This window comes from Delphinapterus leucas, unplaced genomic scaffold (genome assembly GCF_059928025.1).
Source record: "Delphinapterus leucas isolate spDelLeu-1000000601 "Yukka" unplaced genomic scaffold, BTC_Dleu_Yukka2 spDelLeu_asBTCV2_sq25, whole genome shotgun sequence".
Lineage (NCBI taxonomy): Eukaryota > Metazoa > Chordata > Mammalia > Artiodactyla > Monodontidae > Delphinapterus > Delphinapterus leucas.
In genome coordinates this window covers 14381195-14398696 of record NW_028322234.1, presented here as the reverse complement: position 1 = coordinate 14398696, position 17502 = coordinate 14381195, and the positions used below count along the sequence as shown (strand labels likewise).

The 17502-nt window shown below is 52.1% G+C and overlaps 1 protein-coding gene across 7 annotated transcripts; it reads right to left on the bottom strand.

Annotated features, from left to right (window-relative positions):
• Positions 1-4941: 4941 nt before the first annotated feature.
• On the bottom strand, positions 4942-17026 carry SLC25A23 (solute carrier family 25 member 23). Of its 7 annotated transcripts, XM_022556993.3 has the most exons (12): positions 16716-17025; positions 15522-15648; positions 14861-14948; positions 14472-14583; positions 13094-13252; positions 12856-13008; positions 12545-12652; positions 11249-11416; positions 10262-10387; positions 6714-6864; positions 5845-5928; positions 5601-5711 (listed from the first exon to the last, which is right to left on the bottom strand). In XM_022556993.3, the coding sequence occupies exons 1-11, from the start codon at positions 16869-16871 to the stop codon at positions 5894-5896; spliced, it is 1383 nt and encodes a 460-aa protein (XP_022412701.1). In that variant the 5' UTR covers positions 16872-17025; the 3' UTR covers positions 5601-5711; positions 5845-5893. The 7 variants fall into 7 exon arrangements, with proteins under 7 accessions (XP_089761692.1, XP_022412697.2, XP_022412700.1 ...); XM_089905566.1 differs by lacking the exon at positions 5845-5928 and having other exon boundaries at positions 4942-5711; positions 16716-17026; XM_022556989.3 differs by lacking the exon at positions 5845-5928 and having other exon boundaries at positions 4942-5711; positions 10262-10372; positions 16716-17026.
• Between the last annotated feature and the right edge of the window lie 476 nt (positions 17027-17502).

The following is a 17502-nucleotide window of genomic DNA, read 5'->3' as shown; positions in this document are numbered from 1 at the left end:
CGGTGTGCGGGCTTTTCATTGCGGCGGCTTCTCTTGTTGCGGAGCACGGGCTCTAGGGCGCGCAGGCTTCAGTAGTTGTGGCTCGCGTGCTCTAGAGCGCAGGCTCAGTAGTTGTGGCGCACGGGCTTAGTTGCTCCGTGGCATGTGAGATCTTCCCGGACCAGGGCTCGAACCCGTGTCCCCCGCATTGGCAGGCGGATTCTTAACCACTGCGCCACCAGGGAAGTCCCGGGGTACCTGCTTTACTTCTCTGAGCTTCAGTTTCCCCAGCTGGAAATTGGAAGTAATGAGTAACTCTACCAAATAGCGTTGTCATAGGATCCAATGAGAGTCTTTGTTGGGAGCATCTCCATCCTCAAAGTTGTTTGATCAAAACCCTTGAGGTCATCCTTGATTCCTCCCTTTCTCTCTTACACACAGTCTGTCACTAAATCCTGTGGGCTTAACCTTCAAAGTATATCCAGAATTTGGCTGCTTCTTACCATGTACGTGGCCACCACCTTGGTCCAGCCCCATCGTCGCTCACATGGATCAGTGCAGTGGCCATCACCCAAGTTCCCCCCAGCTCCTGCCCTCGCCCTTCACAGTCTGTCCTCCCCTCAGCAGCCATCAGAGGGCGCCTGTGAGCACCTGAGTCAGGTCCCGCCCTTCTCTGCCCACAGCCCTGTAGGCTCCACCTCCCGTGGGTAAAAGCCCCAGTTCTCCCCTTGGCCCAGAAGGCCCTGCGGGACCTGCCCTGTCCTCTCTCTGTCCTCACCTCCTCCTTCTCTCCCCATCACTCACGCTGGCCTCATGGGCCTCCTTGTTGTTCCTCCAACACACCCAGGCATGGTACTACCCCAGGACCTTTACACTGGCTGTTTACTCTGTCTTACGTGCTGTTTCCCTAGACATCCCCATGACTCCTTTTTTTATTTTTTATTTTTGGCCATGCTGCGTGAGTTGTGGGATCTTAGTTCCCCAACAAGGGATGGAACCCAGGCCATGGCAGTGAAGGCACCAAGTCCTAACCACTGGACCACCAGGGAATTCCCAAATCTTTTTTTTTTTAAACCATCTTTAAATCTTTCTTCAAGCATCACCTTCTCCCTGACGCCTTCTCTGACCACCCTACTTAAAATTTAAACTCAATCCTGCAGTATTTCTCATCCCCCTTCCCTTCTTTGTTTTTCTCTGTAACACTTTGACTATCTACACTGCTACATATTCACTCACTTGTGTTACTTCTTCATCTCTCCCCACTGGAATGTAGGGTCTATGAGAGCAGAGATCTTTGTTTGTTTCATTCACTTCTGCATCCCATGTCCAGAACTGGATCTGGCATAAAGTAAGTGTTCAGCACATATCTACATTAAGGGGGGCTTAGCACAGAGTGAGGGTACATAGTACTTGCTTAATAAATGTAAGTTCTTTTCTCTTTAAAGATGTCAGTGGACATCTTTAAAGTGTGGGTGGGGAAACTGAGGCTTAGAAAGGGGAAAGCAGCCTGTCTGATGTCACACTGCATGTCAGCAGAGCCTCCTAAATCCCAAACACAGTGTAACGGTTTAAAAGAACGTGGACAATGTATAACAGCAACTAACATAATGTTTAGGTCAACTACACTGCAAAAACAAACAAATGCATAGAAAAAGAGATCAGATTCTTGGTTACCAGAGGCAGGGAGTGGGAAGAGTGGGAATTGGATGAACGTGGTCAAAAGGTACAAACTTCCAATTATAAGATAAATAAGTATGAAGGATGTAATGTACACATGATAAATATAGTTAACACAGCTGTATGCTGTATATGAAAGAGAGTAAATCCTGAGTTCTCAAGAAACATTTTTTTCTATTTCTTTAATTTTTAATGAGATAATTTTTAATATGAGATGATGGATATTCACTAAACTTATTGTGATAATCAATTCATTATGCGTGTAAATCAAATCATTATGTTGTACACCTTAAACTTTTACAGTGCTGTATGTCAATTATATCTCAACAAAACTGGAAGAAAAAAAAGAGTGTGGACAAGAAAATGAATGTTAACAGGCACAATTAAATAAAATGAAGTGGTAATACTCAGTGCTGGCATGGCTGCATTAAAACTGGTAATGCTAATTCCTTGTTGGTGGCTGTGTATATTGCATACAATTTTTCCAGTGACATGACCCTGAGATAGTCATATCCTTTGACCCAGAAATCCCACTTCTGGGCATTGATCATTAATTCAAAGGAAGTAAAAATACAAAATAGTTAGCAAGGCTTGATCCCTTATCTGGGTGTGTGAAAAATCATATCTCTATATGTGTATATGTATCAGTTAGCTACTGCTGCATAACAAATAACCCCCCTCCCCAAACATAGCAGCTTAAGACATGAACAAGATGGTAGCTTCAATGTTTTTTTTTCTTTTCTTTTTTTTTTTTTTGCGGTACGTGGGCCTCTCACTGTTGTGGCCTCTCCCGTTGCGGAGCACAGGCTCCGGATGCGGAGGCTCAGCAGCCATGGCTCACGGGCCTAGCCGCTCCGCAGCGTGTGGGATCTTCCCGGACCTGGGCACGAACCCGTGTACCCTGCATCGGCAGGCAGACTCTCAACCACTGCGCCACCAGGGAAGCCCTCAATGTCTTTTATAACCTAATTCTGGAAGTAATATACCATCACTTCTGCTGTATTCCCTTGGTCATACAGACCTGCCTTGGTACAATGACAGAGGAGATTGCACAAGAATGTGAACACCAAGAGTCAAAGATCATAGGGGGACATCTTAGAGAATGACTCTCACAGTCCACATAGGAAAAAGTTTGATCACGTGAAGACAGGCAGAAATTGGAGTGATGGGTCTAACATCCAAGAACACCAAGGGGTGCGGGCAGCCACCAGAAGTTAGGAACAGGCACGAACAGATCCTTGCCTGGAGTCTTCAGAGGGAAAATGGCCCTGCCAACACCTTGGTTTTTGACTTCAACCCCCCATAACTGTTAGAGAATAAATTTCTGTTGTCTTTCATTTATGATAGCCAAAAGGTGGAAACAACCCCAGTGTCCATCAACAGATGCATGGATAAACAAAATACGGTCCCTCCATAAAATAGAATATTATTCAGCCTTAAAAATGAAGGAGATTCTGACACCTGCTACAACATGGAGGAAACTTGGGGACATGATGCTCAGTGAAATAAACCAGACACAAAAGGGTAAATACTGCATGATTCCAGTTCTAAGAGGTCCCTTGAGGAGTCACATCCATAGCGACAGCAGGTAGATGGTGGGGGCTAGGGGCTGGGGGAGGGGATGGGGAGTCAGTGTTTAATGGGGCAGAGTTTCAGTTTGGGGAGACGAGAAAGTCCTGGAGGTGGATGGTGGGGATGGTTGTACGACAATGTGAATAGACTTAATGCCACAAAACTGTACACTTAAAATTGGTTAAAATGGTAAATCTTATGTAACGTGTATTTTACCACAATAGAAAAATATTTTTAAAAATTTTGTTGTTTTAAGCCCCTTGTTTGTGGTAACTTTTTAAGCAGCCCAAGGAAAAGGACACACTTGTGTAATTACAAAAAATACAGGAAAAATTAGGAGTGCTCTTGAATGTGGACCTTCCCCCACACCCACTTTACAGATGTGGAAACTGAGGCTCACGGAGTCATTTCCTGGTCTCCCGCAACAATGTATGATGGAAGTCGGCCCATGTCCCTTCCCTGTGGGCGGTATGAGGTGGTCCCACATCCACCCACCCCCTTTCAGTAAAAAACACAATGAAAGAGCTTAGAAAATGTATTCCTTTGTTCTTTTCCTTTGAAATAACACACACAGGCAGGGAGGTGGGGAGTGGTGTAGGTGGGGGAGGTGGAAGCATTGTGGGGGGTCATCCTGTCACCCCAAAATCCAAGTTCTTCTTTTACAGTCCTTTAATGGGGTTCCCCAAGGACTTGGAAGGAATGGAGAGAGGGGTCCCCCAATAAGCCTAAGCTCAGAATCCAAATATAAAGTGCAGAATATACAGGGTGGGGGTACTGGGAATTAGGGCGGATGGAATGTCTGCTCCTCTCCGGTAGAAAAATAGACCTGGAATGAATTTGGGGGGCTGGGGAGTTTGGGGTTTGTTTTGCATCCTTGGATGCTTGGGTTTAGGGAAGCTGCTTCTGGCTTCCAACTCTGAAGTCTGGGGAGGGGCTGGCAGTGCTGGGAGATGTGTGCGGCCCCCTTAATGTGTCCCCAGCCTTGGATTGCCTCCTTGCCAGCCCCTAAGAAAGAGCGACTGGGTCCTCCAAAGGGACCCAGGCTCTGGGGGTTGTTATCAGCCTAGACAGTGGGAAGGGGGTGTGAGACATGGCCCTGCTGGGGGAGTATTTGAGAGAGAAGTTTCCCTGCAGTCCAGGCTTTGCTGGGGAGGTAGGGGGTCCAGTGTCTGTGCAGGCCCTGGGAGAGGCATCTCCTCCCCTTGCGGCTGGCATGAGACGTGTCAGGACAGTGGACAAGTCCCATGGGTTTTCAAGCCGGGAGGCCAGGACCTGGGTTTCCTGGAGGCTCCGTAGACTATGGGGTTTGTGCCATGGGGGGAGAGGTCTCCGGGCTCTGGTGTGTGTCTGGGACGGGGGCGCGTGGGATCCAGGACACTGACTGGCCTATTGGGAGCTAGACTGGGGGGGGGGGTCTGAGTGTTCCAGATCTAGTGCTTGGGAGGACTTGGGTCAGAAACCAGGAGTTAAGGGGTTGGCATCCAGTGCCTGGAGGTGGTAGGGTCTGCCTCTTATGGATGAGGTTTTAGTACCCAGTGCCTGCAGTGAAGGGATTTGGGGTCCAACAGCTGTAGTCGCCAGCACCCGCTCCTCTGCCATTGGGCTCTCGCAACTGTGGTCTGAGGAGTGAGGATCTGGTGGGTCAGGGCTTGGAAAGCTGGGATCCGGTGGTTGAGGGTATAATGGTTGAAATGTGGGGATCCGGGAGTCGAAGCAGAGGGATCCAGGACCCAGGGTCGAGGTAAAGGGATTCAGGAATCCAGTGGCTGGATGGAGGGGGTCTGAGATCCAGCGGTTGGGGCCCCGGGACCTAGGCATTGCACTGTCAGGATCCGGTGCGCTGAGGTTTCTTGATATCCAGAATCCAGTGGCCAAGCTTGGAGATCCAGGACTTGAAGCATGGGGATCTAGGATCTGCCAGTGGATCTAGGATCCAGTACTGCCTGAGGACACTGGATCTGGTGCCTGAGGCAGCTGGGGTCTGGGAGTTTAGATACATGGTATGTGCTGCTGTGGTCGGGGTATCAGGATCCATTAGCTGGGTTGCGGGGGATCCAGTGGTTACGACGTGGAGGTCCAGGACTCAGTACGTGTTGGGGGAGAGGGAAACGTGGGATCCAGTGGCTGGGATGTGGGGATGCAGGACCCAGTGGATGAAGTGTGGGGATCCTGTGGTCTGAATGCGTGGGGAGGGGGACCTGGGATCCATTGGCTGGGCCCTCGGTCTCCAGTGGCCGAGGTGTGGGGGATGTCACGATGGAGGTGAGGGATCTGGGGGAGGGGTGGGCTCTGGGTCCCTCACCTGGACGTGACCCCCAGGGCCTGCTTCATGTTCTCGTAGACCACGTAGGAGATGCTCACGGCTGGGATAACCTTCATGAAGTTGGGGGCAATGCCCCGGTAGAGGCCCCGCACGCCCTCCTGGGACAGGATGTGACGGAGCAGACCCAGCATGGACAGCTGGGGGGCTCCCTCGACGGAGGCTGGTAGGGGGTGGGGAGGCCAGGTAAGGCCAAAGGTCCCCCTCTCGCTTCCCCCTCCCCCCTCCCCCCCAGGGCTGGGCCAGGCGGCAACTGCAGCAGGAGGGAGGAAGGCTAGACTAACAGTGGGACCTACCACTCAGAGTCGGGGCTTCTACTGGCCTTGGAATTGGCTGCTCATCTCTTCACCCCAATCTGGAGGCCCCAAGTTTGGGGATGACTAGAAACAGAGCAGCTATGTGTGGAGGGGGAGGTGGAAGAGGGCACAGAAATTTCCTCTTCCTGGAGCTCAATTCCTTCTCCCTTTTCCCAGCTAACTCTTACTCAACCTTCCAACCTCCATTCCAAACCAGCTCTTCAGGGGAGCCCTCCTTGGCACCCCAGTCTAAGTCCAGCTTTTCCTTCTCCCCTTTATTCAACCCTAAATCCATACTTCATTGTGGAATGATTTATTCACCATATTCCTTCCTCTCCAGCTTGGGAGCTCTTTGAGGGTGGAGGACCACATCTGTCTTATGCACGGATGACCCCCGGCAAAAACCACAAAACACAAATGCTAAAATCCCCGAGGAAATTCTCAAAAAAGATTCAGGGATAGTAGCGGGAAAAGAAAAGAAAAAAGAACCTCAAAAGAGCAATACAGAGAAATACAGTAAAACAATCGTAGCCTGGCCCTGCTCCTCCTTTTGACCTCACTATATCCCAGCCTTGCAAATTAGAACCCAAGTTACCAGCTGGGAAAGCTGCCTCCCAGCTGAGATGGCTAGGATGCTCTTCCGGCACTGGCTGTTATCTGTTCTCCTACTTATGGTAAAGGGCTCCCATCCCAATGTCACAAAAGGGTAAACTGAGGCCCAGAGAAAAGTAGGGACTTTAGTCAAGGCCATCAAAATCCAGGAGGATCCCAGCCCAGGACCCTGCCTTCTCACGGGAAGGAGCTGGGGATGGGAAGGTGGACCCAAGTCGTGAGACCTTCCCTACCTCCTCCTCCCACCCAGGCCTCACCTTGGGCCTGCATGCGGGTCCGGACCAGGGCCAGGGGGTAACTGGCTATCTGGCCACACGTGCTGGAAATGGTGCCGCAGGCCAGGAGCACGAGGATGCCCGGGTCGGCCGAGTCGTGGCTATACTGCTGGAGCCACCGGTTCTTCAGGGTCTGGCAGGGGTGGAAAAGGGAGGAGGGTGGGTTGGAGGTGGGTGACACCAGGACCCTGGCTTCAGCGGTCCTGCTGGCTGGCTTCTGTATCCCGTGATGGCTGGTGTTAGCCAAGCATTTTACCTGCATGCTCTCACTCAAACCTCACCTAAACCCTCTCTGGTATGTGGAATAACAGCCCCCCCTACCGTTCCTGCCTTAATCCCTGGAATCTATGAATATGGTACCTTCCGTGGCAAAAGGGACTTTGCAGATGGGATTAAGGATCTGGAGACGGGAGATTATCCCAGGATATCCAGGGGGGTCCAGTGTCATCACAAGTCTCCTTGTAAGAGTCAGAGAAGGAGATGTGATGACAGAAACAGAGATCAGAGAGAGACAGAGAGAGAGATCTTGGGGAGGTGGGATGGAGATGCTGTGCTGTTGGCCTTGAAGATGGAGAAGGGGCCATTAGCCAAGGAACATGGGCACCGCTAGAAACTGGAAAATGTAAGGAAATGGATTCTCCCATAGAGCCTCCAAAAGGAAAGCAGCCTGCTGACACCGTGATTTTAGCCCAGTAAGATGCATTTTGGATTTCTGACCTTCGTAACTGTGAGATAATAAGTTTGTGATGTTTTAAACCACAGTTTGTGCTCATTTGTTACAGCAGCCATTGGAAACTCATACAGTCTCCAAGGTGGCCACCCTGCCCCTTATCCCTTACCACTTCAGCTCAAACCTGCCGACTCCAATGGCCAAGCATCCATGGCTCAGCCTGAGGATTTTATCTGGTCCCAGGCAAGGCTGCTCTGAGCACATAGGAACAGGTGGGCAGTGCTGGGAAGTTAGCACCCCCAGAAGCAACCTTCAAATGATGACTGACTTGGTGTATCAATACCCCAGCTCCCTTGCCTCTCCGATGGGGGAATGTTCTACACTTTCTCCCGGAGGTCCCCACCAGGACTGAGCTCCACCTGTCTGCTGTGGTATCTTGCTTGACAATGCACTGTTATGGGTTTAAATGAATCCCCCACCAAAAAAAAAAAAAAAGATGTGTTGGGGTCTTAACCTTAGAATATGACCTTATTTGGAAATAGGGTCTTTGCAGACATAATGAATTAAGATGAGGTCATACTGGAATAGGGTGGGCCCTTAACCCAATATGATTGGGGTCCGTAGAAGAAGAGGAGAAGAAGAAAAAGGACCCATAGGGGAGAAGACAGTCATGGCAAGAGAGGCAGAGACTGGAGTGATGCGTCCACAAGCCAAGGAATGCCAAGGACTGCTGGCAAAGGCCAGAAGCTGGGAAGAGGCAAGGAAGGATACCCCCTACAGATTTCAGAGGAAGCATGGCCCTGTTGACACCTTGATTTTGGACTTCTAACCTCCAGAACTGTGACAATAAATTTCTGTTGTTTTAAGTCACCCAGCTTGTGGCACTTTGTGAGGGCAGCCCTAGGAAACTAATACTAAAGCACGATACTTTTTGGTTGCCTTCCCTTCCCTGTCTTACTACTTCCCCCCAAAACCACTTGCCCCCCCATCCCTGCTTCTGGAAGACCTCCAACTAAGACAAGTACCACTACAATTCCCATTTTATTGATGAGAAACTGAGGCTCAACAGAAGTTACTTGCCCAAAGCCACAAGATAGAGGTGACAATCAACATTCAGAGCCACCCCCAAGTCCAGAGCTGTGCCCTTGGCCAATCCCTTCTGAAGCCTTCTGTGAGGCCTCTGTAAATCCAGGATCTTCTTTTTGGCCTTGGGACTGGAATTGCTCATAGGTTTCATTTCCTAAGTCAATTCCAGTGCATTGGTAATGGCTGCCTGGAACTGTGTTGAGAGGGACTCAGTGCTGTGATGGATTGGTGATGTCTGGCCTGGGCATGGAAGGGGCAAATGAGAATCGTTTACCATTACTGCCTTTGCAATTTTAATAGCCGCCTTTTGGGGCTGGAGCTGCATTTGCCAAATAGGTGTTTTTAAGAGCAGTTCTGTTAAAAAGAGGTTCTGATGACTGGAAAAGTATGGCTAACACTGGGCTTAAAAAAAAAAGGGTAAATCACTTTTCTGCAGGACTTCTCAGAGCCTTTAAGGGGCTAATTTAGATCTTGAAATGCCAAGAGGGCACAGGGCTTTTCAAACTTCTTAGACCTCTGAAATCCCTTTTGGGGTGAAGAATGAATGAACTAAGGCTGCAGAATAAGGTCTTATTTCTGCTCATGACTCTGAATGGCTCCCTATCACATTTAGGAGAAACCCAAACTCATGATCAATTGAGTCCTTGCTGACTCTTCAGCTCCCTCCAGCCACTCAAGACTTCCACTCCTCAACAACAAAGCAATCTCATCAAAAAATGGGCAGAAGACCTAAACAGACATTTCTCCAAAGAAGACATTTAAGATGGTCCACAGGCATGTAAAAAGATGCTCAGTGTCGCTAATTATTAGAGAAATGTAAATCAAAACTGTAATGAGGTATCACCTCACACTGGTCAGGATGGCCATCATTAAAAAGTCTACAAATAATAAATGCTGGAGAGGGTGTGGAGTAAAGGGAACCCCCCTACACTGTTGGTGGGAATGTAAATTGGTGCAGCCACTATGGAAAACAGTACGGAGGTTCCTTAAAAAACTAAAAATAGAGTTGCCATATGATCCAGCAATCCCATTCCTGGGCATATATCTGGATAAAACTATGATTCGAAAAGATACATGCACCCTTATGTTCATAGCAGCACTATTTACAATAGGCAAGACATGGAAACAACCTAAATGTTCATTGCCAGATGAATGGATAAAGAAGATGTGGTACATATATACAGTGGAATATTACTCAGCCATAAAAAAGCATGAAACGTTGCCACTTGCAGCAACATGGATGCAACTAGAATTATCATACTAAGTGAAGTAATTCAGAGAAAGACAAATACCGTAAGATAGCACTTATATGTGGACTCTAAAAGAGGGTACAAATGAACTTATCTACAAAACAGAAACAGACTCACAGACATAGAGAACAGACTTACGGTTACCAAAGGGGAAAGGTCGGGGTGGGGAGGGATAAATTGGGAGTTTGGGATCAGCTGATATATACCACTATATATAAGATAGATAAACAACAAGGTCCTACTGTATAGCACAGGAACTATACTCAATGTCTTGTAATTAACCATAATGGAAAAAAAAAAAAAGACTTCCACTCCTCCAATAGGCCATATTCATTCCTGCTTCTGGACCTTGGCATTGGCTGTGCCCTTGTTCACACTCCCTCCTGATATATATTCAACTCATCACTCCAACACCGCCTCTCAGAGACATTCCTAGACACGCCCCCCTCCTGCCCATGGCTACTTTCGATTGCACGTCTTGTTTATTATCTTCTGAGAACACTCCAGGATCTGCAATTACTTACTTGCTGGTTGACTTGACTTCTTTGTTCATTGGAGGGGTGTCCCGGGAGGACAAGAATTATGTTGCACTCCCTGAATGCAGCAGCCAGCACAGTACCCAGAACACATGGATGCTGAGGACACGGTTGCTAAGTGAACGGGTGAATGAGTGAATGCATGAATAAATGAACGAACGAATGAATGAAGCCTTGTCTCACTTGGCTCCGTAGACACTGGGTGCTGGTAGGGCAGGTACGGATGGCAGGTACCGGGGATCTTAGATCAGGACCAGCTACGTGATTTGCAGGGTCCAGTGCGAAATAAAAATATGTGAGGTCCCTTGTTCAAAGATTATTAAGAATTTCAAGAGGGTGACAGCAAAGCATTCAACCAAGTGTGGAGCCCTTCTGAGTTGGTGACTCTACAGGTTGCCTACCCATGAAGCTGGGCTGGATACAACGACTCGGGGTGGGGGGATGCCTGGGAACTTCAGAGGCTGTGCTAATTGGGAGAACCTGGTGATCCCACCAGGAGAAGGGAAAGGCAATGGATGAGGTCCCTGGAAGAGAAACAGCAAAAACTCCCAGTTCCTGCTTCTCCTGATAAAGGCCCCGAGACGCTGGTCATGGGGTATGGATTTTATGGTGGCGGCAATGACTGAAATGGCCTTGAAGACGATATTGGCCTGGAGATGGAGGCGCGTCTGACCCACGTTTTGGGGGGGATGGGCATCTTTGAAGCTCATCTTCGCCTGCTCCCACGTTTCTGTGGGAGCTAGAGTGGTCCCCGACTTTCACATGTCCTGAGACCCGGGAAGGCCAAAGTACAGATGGAAGGTTCTTGCGGTGGGAAGCGCAAGAGTGGCGGGGCAGGTGGGGAGGTCCAATGCCTGAAGGAGTTCCCCAGAATCCCAGGGCCCACAGTGCTTTGCTTCTCCACCCCTAGCTATGGAGGTCAACTGAGCCAGCCCCACAGGAAGGGCAGATCCCAGAGAAGGGAGGACCACAGACCTCGTAGACGGCCAGGTCGATGCCTGCGTAGGGGATGATGCCCAGCACGTTGGGCAGGTAGCCGCGGTAGAAGGCTCGGGGCCCTTCTCGCTCCAGGATCCGCCACGCACAGTCCAGCAGCCCCTTATACTGGCCCGTCCGGCGAAGGGTCAGCCGTGTCTTCAGTACCTGGGGAGAAGCCGGTTATCCCTGGAAAAGCTGCCTTCGGAATCACTACATCCAGGAATGAAGACACTTCGAAATTGTACCTCCTAGATGGAGATACCCTGAGAATAACTGAATTAAAAGAACCACTTGTGGGACTTCCCTGGTGGTCCAGTAGCTGGGACCCTGCACTTCCCTTGCAGGGGGCATGGGTTCAATCACTGGTCAGGGAATTAAGATCCTGCATGCTGCTTGGTGTGGCCAAATAAATAATAAATAAAAATATAAATAAATAGAAGAACCACTTGCTCTAGAATCTTCTTCTACCCCCAAACTCTATACCTACAAACTGGTTACGCCTATCAGACTTGCACGTGGCACCCACTGTTGTCTCCCAATATCTTGTTACTTTCTCCCTTATCTATAGAAACTGCTCTTTTCAGCAAGAATACAGCCTCTAGAAATAAAGACTACATTTCTCAGTTTCCCTAGGCGTGTAGCCATGTGACTGAGTCCTAGCTGACGAAACAGATGGTGAAGAGGTATGCAAGGCTGTCAGAAAGCATCCTTAAAGGCAGGGAGGTGTTCCTTCCTCTGTTCCTCCTTCGTGGCTGGAGCATGGATGCTGTGACTGGAGCACAAGCAGTCATTTTAGTCCATGAGGTGGGTGCCACATGCTGAGGTGGTAGAACAAGATAGAGGGAAGGAACCTGGGTCTCTTAACACTCTGAAGCCACCAGACCATCCCTGAACTGCTCACCTCCGGACTTCATTTATGTGATTTGAGTTTTCCGTCACTCAGAATCCTAAGTGATGCCTGGCACAATCTGAAACTTGAAATGATTTCTCCAAAAGTGGTTTCACCTAGAAATGATTCCCTTGGGGACAAGCATCCTGGAAACCAGTATCCTTAGATGAGTCGTATCCATAAAGGGCTGCACCCCACAACTGTTATTTAAACAGCTAAACCAACACTACTGTGATACCCAGACCAGCTACACATGAAAGACCATTGCTCTAATGAGCTACAGTCTGAATCAAGAAGAAGCAAAGTTATAATCCCAATGCTTATCCCACCTTGGAGTGAAATGGTTATTGCAGGCCCGCCCCCAGCCCTGCAATGGAGCCTCTGCTAGGGCCCCTCCTTCTCACCTCCATGGGGTAAATGATGGTTTGGGCTGTGGCACCAGCCAGGGAGCCAGCCACAAAGCGCTCCTGCACATGCAGTGTCTCCTGCTGCCCCCAGATGGCCCGCTTGATCTGAGAGGGAGACACAGAGGTGGCGGGACCTCAGGGATTGGGCCTTCAGTGCACCTGGACCTTCCCTCTGCTGTCCTCCTCCTGGGCGCATCCCGAAGGGGAGCAGATGCCCACTCCTGGGGACCTGCAGACATTCCCCACCCCCAGGCCAATCCTGCAAAGCCTCCTGTTTGTAGCCCACGCCTCCCCCTGCCTGCCCCCACCTGCTCATAGGCCATGAACTTGATTGCCGACTCAGGTGCAATCTTGAGCACGTTAATCCCGTTGCCACGCCACAGGGAGCGCACGCCCCCCTCTTGGATCATGCTCCGTAGGCCTCCCAGGATGTTCAGTCGGTTGGTCTTGGAGGCGTGGACCTGGGTGGGAAGACCAGGTGGCTCTGGGGACCCCTCCAGGGGTCCAGGCCTAGGGAAGGGGGTGGGTCTCTCCAGGGCCCCTCACCTGCATGAAGACCTTGAGGCGGTCCAGGGGGGCCGTGCCCGTCCGGGACACGGCACCCGCCATCGCACCCGCCACCAGCTGTTTCCACCACATGCCAGTCAGCTTCTCCTGCTCCGAGAACTCATCCGGGACAGTCAGGCACTCGCCAATGTCCAGGACCTGGGGATGCAGAGGCTGGGGGTGTCATGCCCCAGTGGGGCTGGGGGGATGCAACTCTGCCCTAAACTGGGGCATCTCCCCCATGAATCCCAGGGTACCCAGCAATGAATCCCAGTCCACCAGTGAATCTCACTTGGAGAGCCCGAGATCTCTCTTGGACCCTTACCAGATCCAGCCCTGCAGTCTCCACAAAAGATAATAACATCCTTCCTGGGGATCTCCACCAAATCCCATCAAAGCATCCTATTCAAGTCTCTACCCCACAGGGGACTTCCCTGGTGGTCCAGTGGTTAAGACTCCACGCTTCCACTGCAGGGGGCCCGGGTTCGATCCCTGATCAGGGAACTAAGATCCTGCATGCCGTGCAGCACGGCCAAAAAAACAAAACAAAACAACAAAAAAAACCCCAAACAACAACGACAAAACAAACAAGCCCCTGACCCATAAAGATCCCTCCAGAGCCAATCAGATCCCTCCAAAGGATCCCACCCAAGGGTCTCCCACGTAAGAATTCCAGAAGATACCTCCAGGGCCACACAAGATCCTACCAGGGACTTCCTATATATGGAGCCCAGCAGATCCCTCCTGGGGGTCTCACCAGATCCCCAGGGGTCTCCCCCACAGAGATCATCCCCCCTCTAGCATCCTTCACCTGCAGACTTCTTAACCAAGCCCCTCATGGGTCCCCCAGGGTGGGAATCTCTGGATCTCCCAAGAGGATCCCAGCAGGTCGCATGGATGGACCCCTCCAGATGCCATCAGATCCTACCAGATGCATCACTCAAGGATTCCCACCCCGGAAATGGCAATCCAGAGCGCTTCCTCCCTCCCAAGTTCCAGTAGATCCCGTGAGACCCTCTGAAGACAGTGGCTTCCTAACTTGTCTTTTCAGCAGCAGAATCCTTTATTGAGGGGAATAGAAACCAGCAGAAAGAGAGCCAAGTGGTTGAGGGTGGGAGACCAGATGCCCCATCTGGTGAGCCCTTTCTTCCCTGAACCCCCAGAGGCCCCACAGTAAGTCTGAAGGGTCCCCATGAGCTGGCAGAGACCTCCCCAAATGGGTCCCGGGAGCCCCAGATGGAGGAAGAGGAGAGCAGAGCCTCATCCCTCGGCTGCTCCCAGTGGGCTCCTCCTTCTAGAGTCCTGAGCCAGCCCCTCCCCCCATGCCCTGGTGAAGAGGGCCCGACCACCAGGCTGGGACAGCCGCCCCCCACCTCACCGTGGAATGCTTCCAGAAATACAGCACATCTTCCACATTCTCCAGCGAGTGCAACAGGAAGTGGTCACGCCATTCCTGCCAGTCAATGGTCATGGTGTCATCACGGTCCATGCTGCGGGGGGAGGGGTACAGGTGGGACAGAATCAGTGCCTGGGTCCAGGGGTGAGTTGAGTGAGGTTCTTGTGGATTTGGGGGGGTAGACTGAGCTCCTTGGCACTGGGAGCTCCCCATTTTACAGAGGGGGAAACTGAGGTTCAGAGAGGGGAAGCAACTGGGCCAAGATCTCAGCTCCACTGCCTTGGGATTGGATCTGAGGCTCAGAGGCTCAAGGTGGCTGAGGGGTCTTGGGGACCTGAGTTACCTGGGATTCTGGACACCCCGCTACTCACCTGTGCAGGATTTTCTCTGCCTGCTCCAGCGAGATGGAAATGCCCAGAGCTCGGAAACTCTGCTGGATCTCAGAGACGTCGATATGACCTGGGGAGGGGGCCCGAGGTGGGGAAGTGTGTGTGTAGGGACTCCAAGATGGAGGACCAGGACAGCTTGGAATGGGGATATTGAAGAAGACCAGAGGATCCAGGAACCCAAGGTGAGGTTTGTGGCGGGATGGGGGGGGTCCTTGACCCACTGGGATCAGAGGGGTAGAACTGGGCCATATTGGGGGGGGTCTTCTGTTTGATGAATGAATGAAGGATTGAATCCAGGGATAATTATGGGGGTCCCTATGCCACAGGGGGTTGAGAGGCAATATTGGACACCCAGAAAAAGCGATGGGGGTGTCTCTGTCTCATAGGGAATCCAGGAGCAATATGGGGGGATCTTTGTCCCACAGAAAAATAAGACTAATAAATAATAGTGTCCCACTCCAGAAGGAAAAGGAGGTGGGATAGGCCGGCTGGGCCCCAAACCACCTAGCTGGGGGTGAAGAGAGCTCCCAAAATAGCCTGTGAGTCATCAGGGAGAAGCGGCCCTCCCTCCTCCTCCTAGCACTGCCAGTTCTAACCCCGTTGGCATCTCCAGGGCCCCCACAGCCCCATCCCTGGGCCTTACCATCCTGATTCCGGTCCAGACTGTGGAACAGAAGTAGCAGGCGCTGTTCCCGCTCCTGCAGATAGAGGATAAACTCCTCCAGGTCAAGGCCGCCATCTGAGTCAGCATCACCCTCAGGGGAGATGCCCTGGAAGGGGGGAAGGGACAGAAGGAGTTCTGGGAAGCTGCTCCCCCAATCTGGAGGAGGCAAGACAAGCTTATGCCCCAGGAACCCAGGTCCCCCTCCCCCAGCCCTGCACCTAGAGGACCAGGGCGGGGAAGTCGCCCCTTCCCTTGATCATCTCTTTCCTCAATAAGATACCCAAGGCCAAGGTAGGTCTGTGAGGTGGACAGTGGTTGTCCAGTTTTCCTGGTGAACAAAATGAGGCTCTCCAAGGTCAAGTCACTTGTTCAAGGTTACAGAGCTGGGAAGTGAGTAGGTGGACTTGGGCTCTTGTCTCTGAAAGCCTGTCCTTCCAGGTGTCTCTTATATGAACTTGTCCACATGGCAGTTTCAAGAGCTCTCCTTGGAGACAGCACTGGGCAATGTGGGGCAATGACATCCACACTGAACATCTGCAGGGCCTCTGTTTTCCCATCTGTAAAGTGGGAGGTTGACTGGAGGTCTCAGGGTGCTATGGAGACAGTCCAGTGGCATCTGGGCCTCCAGGTGTGGGGGGACACATGCACGGGCTTGGGGTCAAGTTCCTGCTTTGATAGGTGCATCCCCAGCTGAGGGTGGCATCGGATAGGATTGGGTCCTTGGCTGGGACAGCCTGGGGCATAGAGCCAAGCCCAGGAAAGGACAGGGAAGGGAATGTAAACATAGAGGCTGGGGAGGGTGTGTCTCCTGGAGGTGGGTGCAGGCCTTGTGTCTCGGGTTGTGCAAAGACTTCAGAGAAGGGTGTGTCCCGGGCAGTGGGCAGGAAAGCGCACGCGGCCCCATTCCCAGGCAGACATCCCTCACCCCGAGGGAGGAGGGGGACGGGTTTGGCAGCCGAAACTGCAGGCCTGGGGCCTCGGTGGTCCTGTCTTGGGCGAGCCCATTAGGCCCGGACACGGGCGGGCAGGGGGGAAGGGGACAAGGACGCCCAAGATAGGAACGGGTCCTGGAGTCCAGCCACAGGCAGTCCCGGGCTGCTCCCGGCGCTCCATTCAGCGGCTCGGGTTACCCTGCGCGGGCTGGGCTCCAGCGCCACGAGCCAGGAGGGGTACCTGTTGTGCTCCGCGGTCCGGGCTGCCCCCGCCCAGCCGGGCCAGTCCCTGGCGCAACTCGTGGACGTCCAGGCGACCATCCTTGTTACTGTCCAGCTCCTCGAAGAGGCGACCCCAGCGCTCACGCCGCTCCGCATCGCCCGGGCCCCCCCGCATGGCGCCCGCCCCGGGGGGAGGGGAGGCCCGGTAGCGGCGGCCTCAGCGGGGGCTTGACAGCTCCCCCTCCCCCCAGGGGCCCCGGAGGGCCAGCTCCGTGGCCGCTGCCACCGCAGCCTCCGCGCTGTCTGCCCGGCTCTGGCACTTGTAGGAGGCGGTGACTGCTAGCCGTCGCCGCCCGCGCCAGAACTTGCGTCTCCTCCGCATTGGGTGGGGGAGGGGATGGGGGCGGAGCTGGGGGGGCGTGTCAGGGATGCTCTCTTATTAGCACAATCTAGGGAGCAACCACGTTCATTCTGGGAAGGGGGGTTCGAGAGATCAATGATCTCAGGTCTGGTTTCAGAGTTCCGTTTCTGCGTGCCTCAGTTTACCCTCTGCCCAAGGGGACGAGGTAGGGAGATGTCAGGGATTGGGTTACATAATCCCTTTCCACTTGACCTCCCTCCTCTACTAATCCTCCTCAGGAACTAAAGTTCTCGGTTTCCCTAGACGTACTCAGAACCAATTCTGTGCCATCTAGCCCTGCAACAGCCCGCCCGCTCATTTCACATTGCCTAAGCGGCCACAGAAGCAGAAAATCAAGTCGCCTTGCTCTCCCTCCGTGTTTTCTTCCTGCCCGCGCGCCTCCTTT